The 14,422-nt window shown below is 44.2% G+C and overlaps 1 protein-coding gene across 1 annotated transcript in view; it reads right to left on the reverse strand.

The window, feature by feature from the left end:
• LOC115415903 (CUE domain-containing protein 1) overlaps window positions 1–8,175 on the reverse strand; it is a gene marked incomplete at its 3' end in the record, with an annotated part of 28,844 nt that extends 20,669 nt beyond the window's left edge. The window contains exons 1-2 of the mRNA XM_030129575.1: window positions 7,474–8,175; window positions 1,491–1,618 (exon numbers count right to left, since the gene is read on the reverse strand). Coding sequence (XP_029985435.1) covers window positions 1,491–1,618; window positions 7,474–7,800 — 455 coding nt within the window. The remainder of the gene's footprint in view (window positions 1–1,490; window positions 1,619–7,473) is intronic.
• Between the last annotated feature and the right edge of the window lie 6,247 nt (window positions 8,176–14,422).

Raw genomic sequence — 14,422 nt, forward strand, 5'->3', positions numbered from 1 at the left:
TCCTATCTGTTATTCACTGAATCAGAGCACACAGAAAACTTCCTTATCAGCATGTTAGCTGGAGAATAAGTCTGACAGCGCTGTGGATGGATGTCTGTGTTGTCCGTCCAGTCACTGGATCTGACATGAGCCAGGTCCTTAATTTCCTCACAAACATCCAGAGGACTGTCAGACAAATAAAAGGTTGGAAGAGTTGATTTCCTGTCCCCTGAACTTCTAACTCTCATTATTTGGCTTTTCTGAGCGTTCTACTTGATGTCATAGTCTATGCCATACTGAGAGCACACCTTCAACATCTGCTGCAGCCCAGCACTAGATGGACTGAGCAGGACCAGATCATCTGCAGACATCAGATGGTTGACAGTTGTGTTTCCCACTAGACATCCAGTGTTTGCCCTGTTTAACTGATTTGACATTTCATCCAGGTACAAATTAAATAAAATAGGAGATAAGATGCCTCCTTGCTGGACTCCATTGCCAACATGAAATGGAGCAGATACCACATTGTCCCATTTAACCTGGAACATCTGATGTGCATACCAAAACACTACAATTCTCACCAAGAATGTGGGAACACCTCTAGCTAGCAATTTTGCAAATAATTTTTCATGGTTGATTCTATCAAATGCCTTAGACGCATCAATAAAGCATAGAAATACTGATGAAGTAAGGCTTGTGTACCTAGTTACAGGCTCTTTAAGAACATATATACACAGGTCTGTACCATGTTTTGTTTGAAAACCAAACTGATTTTCAGTAATAAGAACATACATTTCTAGCTTTGCTAGCAAAATTTTCTCCAGTACTTTAGACAAGATACTAGCTAGTGCAATAGGTCGGTAATTGTCTATACTATTGAGCCTGCCAGCCTTGTCCTTAAGCACAGGCACTAACATTACAGACATAATAGAGCTGGGCAGAACACCATGAACCAGAAGACCAGTAAAGCACATGGATAGCAAAGGGCCAAGCCTACAGCTGGCATATCTGAGATGTTCTGCAGTAATGCAGTCCATACCACAAGCTTTGTTGCTATCCAGCGTATTAATGGCATGATCAACATCTGCTGCCCTAACTATCACATCTGCAGAGAGGCCAGTATATACATGATTGATACTAACCGGATTACTTTTAACACAATTACAAAGGTTACAGTAGTGCTCACACCATACCTCAGCTATTTTTTCTGGGCTACTAACACCTTCAATATCAGATGGAAAGGGAGTACCTGCTGATTAGTGGATCAGCAGGTACTCAACAGTTTAGCTCAGTGGCTGTTTGGGTCTTTAAGGGTTAAATGAGCACAATCACATACATCCTGTAACTAAAATTCTGATCTAAAATGACATGTTCTCCGTCTGAAGCGGATGCTGTGAACAGCTCATTGGACATGCTCTTATTCCTGGTCTGTTTAGTGCCTTGGACTCCGGTCCATCTGTGATCCGGGCCGGTGTTTCCGGAACGTCACCGCTCAGGTCATGGTCTCTTACCGTGGCGGAGGAGTGGGCGGGGCTTCTGGGTATTTCCTGTCGTAAATGTGCATGTCGTACGTGGGCGGAGAATAGACCGGAGGAGGTTCCTCATCTGAACTGTCGGGTTCCAGCGTTCGCTCCAAAATCTGAAGAAAAAAAAACTGCACATGTCAAATAAGAAGAGAATAACCTAGAAATAATGACAACTGCACATTTATGTGTGTGTTTGAGAGAAAAAAAAAAACATTAATGTGTGAAAATATTTACTTTTATAAACTATCCAAAAAAAACAAGATGTGAATAACCTGAAAAAACTGACATTTCTTCAGTAAAATCAGTGTAATTTTCTCAGTCTTCTTCCTCCACTTCTCATTAGTCCATGTGCATTCTGGATCAGATCTACAAAGACACTAACACAGTGGTTCTTAACCTGGGTTCGATGGAACCCTAGGGGTTCGGTGAGTCAGCCTCAGGGGTTCGGCGGAGGTCAAGACACACACTTCACTCATTAGTCAGGTGTGTGTGTCGGGCTAGGTCCGTGTATGTAAACAAACGGCTTCGGAGACTCTTTCTCTGATTGACATCCAATACAGTACAGGCCAAAAGTTTGGACACACCTTCTCATTCTTTGCATTTTCTTTATTTTCATGACTATTTTCATTGTAGATTCTCACTGAAGGCATCAAAACTATGAATGAACACATGTGGAATTATGTACTTAACAAAAAAGTGTGAAATAACTGAAAACATCTCTTATATTCTAGTTTCTTCAAAGTATCCACCCTTAGCTCTGATGACTGTTCTGCACACTCTTGCCATTCTCTTGATGAGCTTCCAGAGGTAGTCACCTGAAATGGTTTCCTAACAGTCTTGAAGAAGTTCCCACAGATGCTTAGCACTTGTTGGCCCTTTTGCCTTCACTCTGCGGTCCAGCTCACCCCAAACCATCTCGATCGGGTTCAGGTCCGGTGACTGTGGAGGCCAGGTCATCTGGCGCAGCACTCCATCACTCTCCTTCTTGGTCAGATATCCCTCACACAGCCTGGAGGTGTGTTTGGGGTCATTGTCCTGTTGAAACATAAATGATGGTCCAACTAAACGCAGACCGGATGGAATGGCATGTCACTTCAGGATGCTGTGGTAGCCATGCTGATTCAGGTTGCCTTCAGTCTTGAATAAATCCCCAACAGCGTCACCAGCAAAGCACCCCCACACCATCACACCTCCCCCTCCATGCTTCACGGTGGGAACCAGGCATGTAGCATCCATCCGTTCACCTTTTCTGCGTCGCACAAAGACACGGCGGTTGGATCCAAAGATCTGAAATTTGGACTCATCAGACCAAAGCACAGATTTCCACTGGTCTAATGTCCATTCCTTGGGTTTCTTGGCCCAAATAAATCTCTTGTGTTTGTTGCCTCTCCTGAGCAGTGGTTTCCTAGCAGCTGTTTGACCATGAAGGCCTGATTCACGCAGTCTCCTCTTAACAGTTGTTGTAGAGATGTGTCTGCTGCTAGAGCTCTGTGTGGTATTCATCTGGTCTCTAATCTGAGCTGCTGTTAATTTGCGATTTCTGAGGCTGGTGACTCAGATGAACTTATCTTCAGCATCAGAGGTGACTCTTGGTCTTCCTTTCCTGGGGCGGTCCTCATGTGAGCCAGTTTCGTTGGAGCGCTTGATGGTTTTTGCGACTGCACTTGGGGACACATTCAAAGTTTTTGAAATGTTCTAGACTGACTGACCTTCATTTCTTAAAGTAATGATGGCCACTCGTTTGTCTTTACTTAGCTGATTGGTTCTCGCCATAATATGCATTCTAACAGTTGTCCAATAGGGCTGTCAGCTGTGCATCAACCTGACTTCTGCACAACACAACTGATGGTCCCAACCCCATCAATAAGGCAAGAAATTCCACTAAGTAACCCTGACAAGGCACAGCTATGAAGTGGAAACCATTTCAGGTGACTACCTCTGGAAGCTCATCAAGAGAATGCCAAGAGTGTGCAAGGCAGTCATCAGAGCTAAGGGTGGATACTCTGAAGAAACTAGAATATAAGAGATGTTTTCAGTTATTTCACACTTTTTTGTTAAGTACATAATTCCACATGTGTTCATTCATAGTTTTGATGCCTTCAGTGAGAATCTACAATGTAAATAGTCATGAAAATAAAGAAAATGCGAAGAATGAGAAGGTGTGTCCAAACTTTTGGCCTGTACTGTATACGCGGTGTACTGTCGTTGCTTATAGCACTACAACACATCCGGAAGTGTTTAGAATCTCTTCCACTCGTCTGACGATGAATTATTTTCCACATCGTTGTTATGACTTTTGCTACTTCCTGTTAACCGCGGAGGCAGCCATGTGTAGCGTTTGTTTACATTTTGGGTCACCGCACTGGTCAGTTACAATCATGTGATGACCGACGCACCGTCGCGGATGGAGAAAGAGAGTGGCACTTGCCAAGGTGAAGCCACGCATTTCTGAACTGGTCTGTCAAAGGCAACAGCAGAAGTCACACTGATCTGCAGTAAATATTCATTATTATTGTAGCCTGATGGAAATTAGGTGATGGGGTGTGTGTTAAAATGTTAAAAATGATAAATAGCATAAATACATTAAGTTCATTATTGGGATACATGAGGTTAAAAATTAAAACCATTTCAGTGTGGTAGTATTAAAAAAGGTCATGTGTTTGTGAAAAGGTATGGAATTTGTTGCGAGTTCATGCACTGTATTGGTTTTGTTCTTTGAACACAGTGATGTTAATGCACGGTTCATTTTGTGCACCAGTAAACATATACCTGTGTCTTGAATTTGAAAAAAAAAAAATTGAAAAAAATCATATTTTATTTTTTAACAAAGAAGGGTTCGGTGAATGCGCATATGAAACTGGTGGGGTTCAGTACCTCCAACAAGGTTAAGAACCACTGCACTAAACACTGAGGAACAGGAAGAAAAGAGTTCAAACTGGACTGAATTTAATACAGACATTTCAGGTTGGACACATTTGTTCAGGTTAGTCACATTTTACTGGTACAGGAGAGTTTGGAAACGGAAATATTTTCAGAATTTAATGTGATTTTTGCACTAAAACAAAGAAAATAATCTGAAGTTGTTAATTCAAGATTTTTTGCTTGATTCAAGATTTTTTGCTCAATTCACGATTCTTTGCTAATTTTAAGGTTCTTTTTGCTTAATTCAAGATTTTTTTGCTGAATTTAAGATTTTTTGCTTAAGTCAAATTTTTTTTGCTAAATTCAAAATTTTTTGCTAAATTCAATTTTTTTTTCCTTAATTCAAGCTAAGTTTTTTTGTTTGCTTAATTCAATTCAAGACTGTGGAATTTTTGCACTTTGTAAATTCATCCCAGGGGCCGGATTGGAACCTTTGGGGGGCCCTCATTTGGCCCCCAGGACGCATGTTTGACACCCCTGGTCTAATGTTCTATCACCAAATGTTCCAACTGTGTTCAAACTGAAATTCTGTTTCACAGACATTCCAGTTTCAGATCCTGTTCAAATGTTAAGATTCTATTAGTTCACAACGAACATCAGAACAGGATTTGAGTTCAATCCAAACAAAGGAACCAACACTGTTGAATCAAAGAGTGTGAAAGAAGAATAAATTAAATATAATCAAAAAAGAAAAACTAAAAAACTAAAATGAACCTCCAAAATCTGCATTGGAATAAATACCTAAAATATCCATACAGTACTTTTTAATATCCATACAGTACTTTTTAATACTGGTCTAGTGACATATCCGTCTGCCATGTCAGCTACAATGTCCACATTTTACTCACATCTCATTGATAGCAATAGACATAATTCTAAGTTGTTGTTTGATACTGTGTCTAAACTCACCCAGATTAATCAGGTGGTCAGCTGTCCACAACTGACAGCACAAGACTTTCTTTTATTCTTTAATGATAAGGTTATGGACATCAGACTGCAGACTCCAGTCTCTGCAGTCAGATCCATTATGTGCTGCTGCACCTTCTTTTAGCAATGGACAAGGATTAAGTGTTTTTGAGCTTCCTACATTGTCTGAACTACCTAAGATTGTCAGTTCATCACGCTCAACAGCCTGTCCATTGGATCCTCTCCCTTCTTGGGTCATAAAGGAGCTCTGGTCTACACTTGGCCCGTATGTTTTATCTATTTTAAATTACTCCCTGTCTTCAGGGGTTTTTCCAGCATGTTTTAAATCAGCTGTGGTAAAACCACTGTTAAAGAAGCCTGGACTAGATGCTGAAGCACCATCTAACTACAGACCCGTCTCAAACCTTGCTTTTTTATCAAAAGTGTTTGAGAAAGTGGTGTGAAAGCAGCTGGTCCACTATCTGACAGAAAAGAATGTCTTTGAGCCTCTTCAGTCTGCTTTTAGGGCAAACCACTCCACTGAGACTGCACTGACAAAGGTGGTTAATGATCTGTTGTTGAACGCTGACTCTGATTGTGCTTCAGTCTTATTGTTGTTGGACCTCAGTGCTGCCTTCGATACGGTTGATCACTGTATTTTAACTGAAAGACTTGAATACCATTTTGGAATCTCTGGCAAGGTGCTATCATGGTTAAAGTCTTATCTGTCAGAGAGATCTCAGTGTGTTTTATTTAATAATGTCCTGTCTGAGCCTTGCATGGTGAAGCATGGGGTTCCTCAGGGTTCTGCTCTGGGCCCTCTGCTTTTCTCACTGTATCTTGCACCACTTGGTAAATTGTTACATTGTTTGGAAATTGATTTTCACTGTTATGCTGACGATTTGCAATTGTACATGCCTTTAACATGTGAAAATAGGCCTAATCTGTCAAAAATCGAGGGTTGTCTTTCAGCTGTTAGGGATTGGCTCTCTGAAAATTTCCTTTTCCTGAACTCTGCAAAGACTGAAATGATGATCATTGGACCACAGAAATTGCATAATTTATTCAATAATGTTTCTTTATCTCTTGATGACTGTGTTGTTCTTGGCAGAGACAAGTTGAAAAACCTTGGTGTCATTTTTGACAAGTCACTTGCTTTTGATCAGCATATCAAGGAGGTGACTCGATTATCATTTTTTCATCGTCGAAGGATCGCTAAGATCAGGCCAATTCTAAGTGATAAGGATGCTGAAGTCCTCATTCATGCCTTCGTAACATCTCGGTTGGACTATTGTAACGCTCTTCTTTCAGGACTACCCAAAAAAAGTTTCAGAGTCCTGCAGATGGTGCAAAATGCTGCAGCTCGGGTCCTGACTGGAGCTGCGAAATTTCATCACATGACCCCAGTGTTGGCCTCTTTGCACTGGCTTCCATGTCAGGTTCGTGCTGATTTTAAGGTGCTTTTATTGACTTATAAAATTTTAAATGGAGCGGCACCTTCATACCTGACAGAGCTGGTTACACTATATGCACCTTCTCGTGCCCTTCGCTCTCAAGGATCTGGCCTCCTGACGGTGCCTAAAGTCAGGAAAAAGACTGTCGGTGAGCCAGCCTTTTCCTTCCGTGCGCCAACACTGTGGAACAGTCTTCCTCTGGACATAAGGCAGGCATGCTCTGTGGAGGTTTTTAAAGTAAAGCTCAAGACCCACTTGTTCACTTTGTGTTATAAGTCATGATGTGTTTTTACTGTTAATGTTTTTAGCTTTTATGTTTTATTGTTTTATTGTGATTGATTTTATATCTGTACAGCACTTTGACTGAAAGCGCTTTACAAATAAATTATTATTATTATTATTATATCCATACAGTACTGTGAAATGAAATATTATGATATATTGCAGAACCAATATTTTCTTACAGCCCTAATGGTGACCCCACTGACCCCGGTGACCTCAAAGACCCCGGTGACCCTGGTGACCCCAGAGACCCTGGTGATCCCAGTGACCCCAGTGACCTCAAAGACCCCGGTGACCCCGATGATCCCGGTGACCCCAGTGACCCCTGTGACTCCAGTGACCTCAGTGACCCCAGAGACCCCTGTGACTCCGGTGACCCCGGTGGCCCCGCCTCTTAGACTGACCTCTGGTGGGATGCTGTCGTCGGAGTCGGAGCTGTCGTCCGTCCCCTGCCCGTCCACGCTCATCTGCAGCAGCTGGTCGATGGTGGCGTCCACCGCGCCGTTGTTGGAGCGCAGGACGCACTCGATCACCTCGTAGTCCATGGAGGGGAACATGGTCTTGAAGTCCTCCATGGCCTGGTTGAACTCCAGGCGTCGGACCTGCCGGTTGGGCCTACTGTTGTTAAGGTGCCCCTGCCCCCCCCCTCCGCCGCCGCTCCCTCCGCCCCCCCCTCCGCTGTTGTTTCTGGAGCCTCCATTGCTGCTGCTTCTCCTGAACAGGCTGGTCATGGTCAGGGGTGTGGCCCCCACCGGAGCCGCCCACCTACCCGCAGGATGGCTGGTCTTCTGTGGGTCCGACACCGGCGCTTCGCCCCCCCCCCCCCCCCCCTCGCTCTCTCTTCTTTCTGCTCGTCCCCCCCCCTCGCTCAGTCTCTCATTCTAACACCAGCATGGCAGTCTGCGATGTGAGTTTAGACAAACTGGAGTGTCCCCCCCCTCCCCCAAGTTCAAGGGTTAGTGAGCTGCATCCAACATGGCCGCTGGTCCAGGACTCTGAAGGAAGGGCTGGTCCGGGTCCAGTAGTCCACGGTCACCACATAGAGAAGAGAGGCTGGAGCTGCCCGGGAACATGTATAAGTACTGGACATCTGCAGAGAGAGCGAAAGAGCAGTTTGCAGCAGTTAGCACCAGTTAGCATGACTTAGCATGAGTTAGCACCAGTTCACAATCTACTGGACATCTGCAGAGAGAGCAAAAGAGCAGACAGTTAGCACCAGTTAGCATGACTTAGCATGAGTTAGCACCAGTTCACAATCTACTGGACATCTGCAGAGAGAGCAAAAGAGCAGACAGTTAGCACCAGTTCACCAACACACAGCTGATCCCATCCAACTCCACTGGAGAGTTCAAACACAGGATTTCAACAAACCAAACAAAAAAAAAAAAAGTGCCCGTCTGTCACCATTAGGGATGTAACGATTACTGCTATAACGATAAACGGCGGTAAAATCACAGACGGTTAATATTACCGTTTAAATTCTAATTCTCATGATAACTGTGTTTGATTACCATACTTTTTATGAGAGAAAACGCCGATGTACAGATCTGCTTTGATGTCAAATATTTGAGTATGGTTTTAATTTATTACAATTTTAATTTTCTATACCTAACATTTGAACCAATATTCACTTTTAAAGTCTGTGAAAAGGTTCGTTAAACATCTGTGTGTTATTTATGCAATAAATTATATACATTTTTCAAATCAGATTTTATATACTTTTGTGTTTTTTGTCCTTTTGTGTTTTTATAGTAGGTTAAAGTGAAAAAATAACAGACAGATGATACAGATGAAGTTGTGCTGAAAAAACAGATCCAAACATGGGTATAGTAAACATTTGTTTCTATAGTATATAAAGGCCAAATCAAAAGGACTGAAAAACAGACAGAATAGACTCAGACCACTAAGGGTTAATATGTGAATGTTTCTGACACAGAAGGGACAGTGGGACTGTTATTTTATTTGTTTTTTTTTGTTTGTTTGTTTTTTTAAATACAACTTGGTTAAATTATTTCTGTGTGTATTACTCTCCACTTACCACTTACTCTCAGCTGTGATGACTTCCTACAATTCTTTAACGATAAAATCTCAACTATTAGGAACAAAATAGATGAACTACTTCCAAATATTAGGTCTGACAAAGCACAGGCTACTAACCAAGAATCTCTTCTAAACCCCCCTACAATGTTAGATAATTTCACTACTGTAGATGGAGCTGATGTAGCATCTATCATTATGTCCTCCAAACCATCGACCTGCCTCTTAGACCCAATCCCAACCAAACTTTTCAAACAGACTCTGCCCCTAACTATTGACACAATTCTAACTATAATTAATACCTCACTAGTTACTGGCTACGTGCCACAATCTTTTAAATTTGCAGTTATTAAACCACTTCTGAAAAAACCTACTCTAGATCCTGACCTCCTGGTCAGTTACAGACCTATATCTAATTTACCCTTCCTCTCAAAAGTTCTTGAAAGAGTGGTAGTTAAACAGCTGTGTCAGCATTTACAGGACAATAGTTTATTTGAACACTTCCAGTCTGGCTTTGGAGCTCATCATAGCACTGAAACTGCGTTAGTCAAAGTAACCAATGACTTGTTATTAGCTGCTGACGATGGTTTGATCTGGATCCTGGTCTTATTGGACCTGAGTGCAGCTTTTGACACTATCGACCACAGTATCTTACTGCAGAGATTAGAATGGGACATAGGCATTAGAGGAGCAGCCCTCTGCTGGTTTAAATCCTATTTATCTAATAGGTACCAGTTTGTTAATGTAAACCAACAATCATCAACATATTCCAGAGTTAGTTGCGGCGTGCCACAAGGGTCGGTCCTTGGGCCCATTTTGTTTACACTATACATGCTGCCTTTAGGTAACATTATTAGAAAACATGGCATTAAGTTTCACTGTTACGCAGATGATACACAACTGTATTTATCGATTAAACCTGATCAGACCAGACAAGTAGATAAACTAAGTTCCTGTGTCCGTGACATTAAAACCTGGATGAGCGCTAATTATCTTTTACTTAACCCTGAAAAAACAGAGGTCATTATAATAGGCCCTAAAAATGCAAGAGACTCCCTATCTGACCAGATAGTCACTCTGGACAATGTGAGTGTAGCCTCTAGCACCACAGTTAGAAACCTAGGAGTTCTATTTGACCCAGATCTATCATTTAAACCACATATTAACCAAGCCTGCAGAACCGCCTTCTTCCACCTGCGCAACATAGCCAAAATTAGAAATATTCTTTCTAAAAATGATGCAGAAAAATTAGTTCATGCGTTTGTTACATCTAGATTAGATCACTGCAACTCCCTTCTCGTAGCATGTCCTAAAAGCTCTCTAAAAAGTTATCAACTGGTTCAGAACGCGGCAGCGAGACTACTAACAGGAACAAATAGAAGAGAACACATCACCCCTGTGCTCCAAGCCCTTCACTGGCTTCCAATTGAGTTTAGAATTAGATTCAAAATCCTCCTCCTCACATACAAGACCATTAATGGTATGGGCCCCTCTTATCTCAGAGATGCTCTGGTGCCGTACCATCCCAACAGAACCCTTCGTTCTCAGAATGCAGGTCTACTGGTAGTTCCCAGGGTCTGTAAAAGTACAGTAGGAGCTAGAGCCTTTAGTTACCAAGCTCCTGTTTTATGGAATCAGCTTCCAGTTAACATTAAAGAGGCCGACACAGTCTCTACATTTAAGGTCAGGCTAAAAACATTCCTATTTGAAAAAGCTTATGGTCAGGCTAGTTCAAACCAGACTGAACCCACAGTTCAGTCTAAGCTGCCCTAGGAGCAAGAATGCTGGGGGAAGTACAGGCACTGAGTCCTATCTCCTGTTTCTGGTTCTACGTACCATTCTGGTCTGCACTTATATTTTTAATATTTAGCCAACTTAGTTTGTGCAGTGCTATTCACCCGATGTCCCCTTTCCCCACTCCCCTCCGGGGGAGTGGCTACTTTTTCAGTTGTAACCACTTGGGAGCCAATGATGGCAGGATCTGCGCTGACCCATCTGTGTCCTGCCCTGACCTGTGTCCTGACCCCTCCCCCACCTGTCTGGATGGACGTCCTCGGCCTCACCACTGTGGATGGGCCTCCTCGCCCCTGCCTGTCTCATCCAGCGGGATGGACCCCCCATGTGTCCACCCTACTGCATCCTTGTAGACTAGAACTACATCTGCAAATGGACGTCCATCAGTCCTGGTGCATCTATAGCCTGTCCGTCCATGGGAGTGGATCTCTCCTTCACTGTGGTTCTCCCCGAGGTTTCTCCCTTTTCCCACTGGGTTTTGAGTTTTTCCTTGCCGAGAAGGAGGGTCTAAGGACGGGGGATGCCCTGGACACTACTCATTTTCTTGCTGTTCATTTGACTGTTGTTTACTCTAACTGACTCTGTAAAGCCCTTTGAGATAACCTGGTTGTGATATTGGGCTATACAAATAAAGTTGAATTGAATTGAAATTGAATTGAATTGTATTAGTACTTTTTGAACATTTTCAGCACAATTTCAATAATACCAAGATAATAATGATAACCGTGATAATTTTGGTCACAATAACTGTGATATGATATTTTCATACGGTTCCAGCCCTAACCTGGGTCTGAGGAGGTGAAATAATAATAAATAAAATATAAACAAAACAGAAAAAAAAAAAAAAAAAAATTAAAATGAACCTCCACAATATCTGCATTTGAATAAATAGCTAAAAATATCCATACAGTACTTTTTAATATGGACACAGTATTGTGAAATGAAATATGTGACATATTGCAGAAGTGATATTTCCTCACAGCTCTAATCCTAACTGTCTCCTCTGTCTTTGTCTCACTGGTAACGGTGCGTCCTTCGGCCTCTCTCTGCCTTTGTGGACACTCACTCAGTCGCTCACAAGCGTTGGTCTTGTTTCCATCAAAGCCAGACTCTTGGTGGACGGCAGATGAAGAGACGGCCTGTGTTTGTGTTTGTGGACAGACGGACGGACAGGGCCTGGCACCGCCACGTGGCACCGGGCAGCTGCCACCGGCCACAATGACCCCCCAGTCCAGGAGGACAAGGGGACAGAGGACAGTCCACAATGACCCCCCAGTCCAGGAGGACACAGGGGACAGAGGACAGTCCACAATGGCCCCCCCCAGTCCAGGAGGACACAGGGGACAGAGGACAGTCCACAATGGCCCCCCAGTCCAGGAGGACAAGGGGACAGAGGACAGTCCACAATGGCCCCCCCAGTCCAGGAGGACACAGGGGACAGAGGACAGTCCACAATGGCCCCCCAGTCCAGGAGGACAAGGGGACAGAGGACAGTCCACAATGGCCCCCCCAGTCCAGGAGGACACAGGGGACAGAGGACAGTCCACAATGGCCCCCCAGTCCAGGAGGACACAGGGGACAGAGGACAGTCCACAATGGCCCCCCAGTCCAGGAGGACAAGGGGACAGAGGACAGTCCACAATGGCCCCCCAGTCCAGGAGGACAAGGGGACAGAGGACAGTCCACAATGACCCCCCAGTCCAGGAGGACAAGGGGACAGAGGACAGTCCACAATGACCCCCCAGTCCAGGAGGACACAGGGGACAGAGGACAGTCCACAATGGCCCCCCAGTCCAGGAGGACAAGGGGACAGAGGACAGTCCACAATGGCCCCCCAGTCCAGGAGGACAAGGGGACAGAGGACAGTCCACAATGGCCCCCCAGTCCAGGAGGACAAGGGGACAGAGGACAGTCCACAAAGCTGACAGCAGTGACTTCCTAAACTTCTTCACAGACAAGATCAGGGATATTAAACACAATATCCCACCACCCTCTGGCCGTCTGACCCTATCTGATCCCCCTCTGCAAACCTGGTCCTCTTTCGACCCTGTGACACTGGAGAATATCTCAGCACTTTTATCCAAAACGAAACCCTCCTCCAACTCTGCAGACCTCCTCCCCCATAAGCTCCTTGTCGGTGTCTTTGACACTATTGGACCATGGGTCACAAAGTTTTTTAACCTGTCGCTCTCAACTGGTTTGTTTCCCAGCTCCTTCAAACATACCATCATAGAACCTAAACTAAAGAAAACCACACTGGACCCCACAGACTTCAAAAGCTACAGGCCCATTTCAAAGCTCCCCCTATTGGCCAAAATCCTTGAGAAGGCAGTGTCTAAACAACTGACAGCTTTTCTGGAGACACACCAGATCTATGACACTTTTCAGTCTGGGTTTAGACAACGCCACTCAACACAAACCGCACTATTAAAAGTGTCCAGTGACATCCTGATGGAGGCTGACTCCGGGAAATCCACGGTCTTGGTCCTGCTAGATCTGTCCTCGGCCTCTGACACAGTGGACCATCCCATAATGATTGAGAGACTGAGGGACCTGGTAGGGATGTCAGGTCCTGTGCTAGACTGGTTCTCCTCTTACCTGACCGGCAGAAGCTTCACTGTGTCAATAAACAACTTCCAATCTGACTCAGCGGATCTACTGTGTGGTGTGCCCCAAGGCTCTGTCCTGGGACCAGTCCTATTCTTACTCTATGTCCTCCCACTTGGCCACATTATCCGACAGTATAGTGATGTCTCCTATCATCTATTCACAGATGACATCCAGATATACTGCTCCTTTAACTCCTCTGAGCCCCACAAACTGAGTTCCTTAATCATCTGCTTGTCAGAGCTGAAGCAGTGGCTAAATGAGAACAGCCTCCAGCTGAACTCCAGTCAAACACAGACCCTCATCACTGACCCGGACAGTGCAATCCCAGGAATCAAACATCACCTTGGAGACCTGAGTTCCTCGGTAAAGACAAAACTGAGGAATCTGGGTGTCATCTTTGACCAGGACATGTCTTTAGAATTCTACTCCAAACACCTAGTCAAAAACTGTTTCTTCCACCTACGCAACATCTCCAAACTCAGATCTATGGTGTCCACAAATGAGCTCGAGATGATCGTTCACGCTTTTGTATCTTCTCACTTAGACTACTGCAACAGCCTGTTTACATGTTTAAACAGAAGGAGCTGGCCCGTCTACAGTTTGTCCAGAACTCTGCTGAAGGCTCCTGACCCGCACAAACAGGAGAACCCACATCACTCCCATCCTTAAATCTCTCCACTGGCTCCTGTTCTATATCGTCTTCATTTCAAAATTCTTGTGCTAACTTTCCGGGCCCTACATGGCCAGGCCCCTGCATACATTGCTTCCCTGATCCAGCCCTACAGCTCGACTCGTAGCTTGAGGTCTTCAGGACAGCACCTGCTGATGGTTCCACGCACCTGCTGATGGTTCCACACACCTGCTGATGGTTCCACACACCTGTTTTAGCACACGCGGTGACAGGTCCTTTAA

Source organism: Sphaeramia orbicularis, unplaced genomic scaffold (genome assembly GCF_902148855.1).
Source record: "Sphaeramia orbicularis unplaced genomic scaffold, fSphaOr1.1, whole genome shotgun sequence".
NCBI classification, from domain to species: Eukaryota; Metazoa; Chordata; class Actinopteri; order Kurtiformes; family Apogonidae; genus Sphaeramia; species Sphaeramia orbicularis.